The sequence below is a fragment of the Sardina pilchardus genome, chromosome 18 (assembly GCF_963854185.1).
Source record: "Sardina pilchardus chromosome 18, fSarPil1.1, whole genome shotgun sequence".
Taxonomy (NCBI): domain Eukaryota; kingdom Metazoa; phylum Chordata; class Actinopteri; order Clupeiformes; family Clupeidae; genus Sardina; species Sardina pilchardus.
The window spans coordinates 16,052,796-16,055,759 of NC_085011.1; the positions used below are offsets into that span (position 1 = coordinate 16,052,796).

Genomic DNA, 2,964 nt, shown 5'->3' on the forward strand with positions numbered 1-2,964 from the left:
TAAAAAGTCATTCATGGTCATTTTAAACCTATTTTACCGATGGATATTTAGTTATATTAGGCTATACATAGAAGTCTGCAATAATAATAATTAGGCTATAATGAAAATAATAACAACAACAACAACAACACAAATAATACTAATAATGATAGCTGTGATAATACTTAAAGTTCATATTTAAAAATATATTTTAGTATAAAGCATTAATATTATTTATGTTTTAATGGGAAAATCATTTAACATTATATTTATTCAAGTGCTTTTGTTTTTATTTCTCCAAATAGGCCTAGTCTAAGTTCATAATTGTTTGACCTTTTAATAATGCTTTATTGTGATACCAAAGTGAGACCATCATCTGTTTTAATATACTTTATTGTGATAGCAAAGTAAGACCATAATCTGTTTTATCTAGCCTATTTCAGGTTGTTTCCCTTCATAGAATTCATGCCGTGTTAGCTGACGTGATGGGTGTAGTTTGATGATTTTAGGAACATTTAATCAAAATGTTTATAAAGTTTCGTGATTTCATGAGTAAGTTAGTGCAGCACCATGATAAAAAAAAAGGGGGGGGGGCGCAACCTTTCTCCCTCTCTCACGCACACACGCGCGCGCGGGCAGACGCAGTGCATGCGTGTGTTGAACTGCGCTTCAGGAGAAGGTCGGTCATAAACATTCCTTACACGAGTCTGTTCTCATGTCACAGAGAGCGAGCGAGTCAGTGACAAGAGAGGAACACCGGATACTCACTCACAGACCCACGAGGACCCACCTACACACCTGCGTGACCCGCGCGATGTGTTCATTCTGCACGTGGAACGGAACCTCAACATTCCCTTGCCTATGAGAGCCATTAGGAATGCGCGCGGACTCATTAGAACGGCCACAGGCACAGCAGAGGAAACAACAGCCCTGGAACACCACACCACGTGACCCAGCCGTATTTTTTTAATGAATCATTTCTCCGGTCCTTTACCGTTAAAGACAGGACGCTTGTTGATCACATTTTAGATGGATTATCAGACGCTTTTATCCCAAGCGATTTATGAATGAGGAGTAATATTCAAGCCACAACGCAAAGGAGACCACAGGTAAACATAAATAGGCCTAATGCTACAATAAATACTACTTGCAGAAGTAAAGGCTGAGAGTACTCGTTCGTAGCCTACTCGGGGTTTGTCACGGATGTCCCGGCGGTAGTGCTGAGGTGTGTCGCCGGTGTGTTGAGTTCGTTCAGGAGGGCCAAGACTGAGAGCGCCTCTCACCTTTAAGAGAAACGCGACGCCGATCCGTTCGGGAGGGGCGGATTTTTGGCACGAGAGAACGAAGAGGTAGGGCCCCGGGCTGGATCGCGTCTCCTTCGCGAGCCTCTGGCTCAGGGGGCGGGGGGTTGTCCGTCGGGGAGGGGCGGAGATGGAGGGGACACGGACCGACGCGGAGATACAAACCAATATCCTCGCACAGGGAAAGGGACACTCGGTCCAAAGGTAGTCTCGTGATAACGCTTCTCTCTCCGCACGCACCAACGCAGGGTCTCACCCGCGCGCGTCTTCGTCCCGGTATTCCCGTAAACAAAGATGCCCAGACCACTGCTAACGGCGAGCTTCGGCTCGAGCCTGTGGCTCGCTCTGATGGTGCAGTCCCTGGTTTCTTCCACAGCTACGTACAAGAGACCGGTCAACGGAGGCAAGCGCCCGGGCTTCCTCGAGCGAACGCTTATCCTTCTGGATGTGCACACGCGGGGCCCCGTGAAGGTTCTGAATGAGAACTTTCTGTCGCTGCAGCTGGACCCCGCGATCATCAAGGACGGCTGGCTCGACTTCCTGAGGTAAATAAAGTCTTATTAGTTATCCCCAGTGCTCGTGGTGCTATCAGGCTGCCCCGAGGGGCGCGTGAATGAAAGTGTGTTTAGTTCCTTTCAGAAGTTGTTATCGGCGGCATCCGTTATATAGAAAAGCTTCATGTTTTGTGAAAGGTGAGAGCTGGTTTGTGCAGATTCGGGTGTCCGTCTGGGATTTGAATGGGAGATGAGACGCCAGCAGCAATGCTAACGGACCGCTGGCATCCCCCCTCCACACATACTCACTCGCCCTCTCTCTCTCTCTCTCTCTCTCTCTCTCTCTCTCTCTCTCTCTCTCTCTCTCTCTCTCTCACACACACACACACACACACACACACACTCACCATGAGTCATAGCGCATATATAGTCACATTAAACATCCCCTATATGCCTAGAAAGACTCGAATATGCGAGTACCGAAATTCTGTGTTGTCTTTGTTTGTAAACAGCACACACACACACACACACACACACACACACGTTCACACTCGCACAAATGGGTCAAATGTCAAGCCACTCGTCGGCCGTGCCAGCAGAGCACCACTCAAAATGAACTCATGCCTGTCCGGTAGCCCGTGGATATGCATCCCTGTGCTGTCCCGGAGTCGCCCATGAGACGTTGTTGTGACACCGTAGAAGGCCGCGAGCACCGCGCCGGTCTCTGCTCGTCTGGGGGCTGGAGGACCTAGCACGCGCATAGGCCTCAGCGGCGGTCGCACACACGGTGCTTCGTGAAAAAAAAAAATCACAGAATATCACAAAACCGTCAGATTACCGTCAGCACAAAGACATTGTGGAGAGGCACTCGTTTTCAGAACACCAGTCTCGTGACAGCCGGATGGGTGTCCAGAGCGCGCAGCGTGTCCAAGAGCATCGGGGGGCACGGGAGCAAAATCCGGCCCTGCGCGCGGCAGGCCCCTGACTGTTGGGCTTGTACCGGGTGGTGGAGGTTATTGATGTCCCTCGTGAGGAACGTTTAAGTCTATTAAAGTCTCTCTATTCGGGTCTGTTTCTCCTCCGACATTTCGGCGATGTGTGTGTGTGTAGGCCTCAGTGCGAGCAGCTGCTTCACCGGGGTCACGCCAGTTCCCGTCTTCTCCCCGTTCGGTGTGTGTGTGTGTGTGTTG

The 2,964-nt window shown here is 49.5% G+C and overlaps 1 protein-coding gene across 1 annotated transcript in view; it reads left to right on the forward strand.

The window, feature by feature from the left end:
* The first annotated feature begins 1,496 nt into the window (after window positions 1-1,496).
* hpse2 (heparanase 2) overlaps window positions 1,497-2,964 on the forward strand; it is a 68,700-nt gene continuing 67,232 nt past the window's right edge. The window contains 1 exon segment of the mRNA XM_062520400.1: window positions 1,497-1,825. Within this exon segment, the coding sequence (XP_062376384.1) occupies window positions 1,575-1,825 (251 nt within the window). The 5' untranslated portion in view covers window positions 1,497-1,574.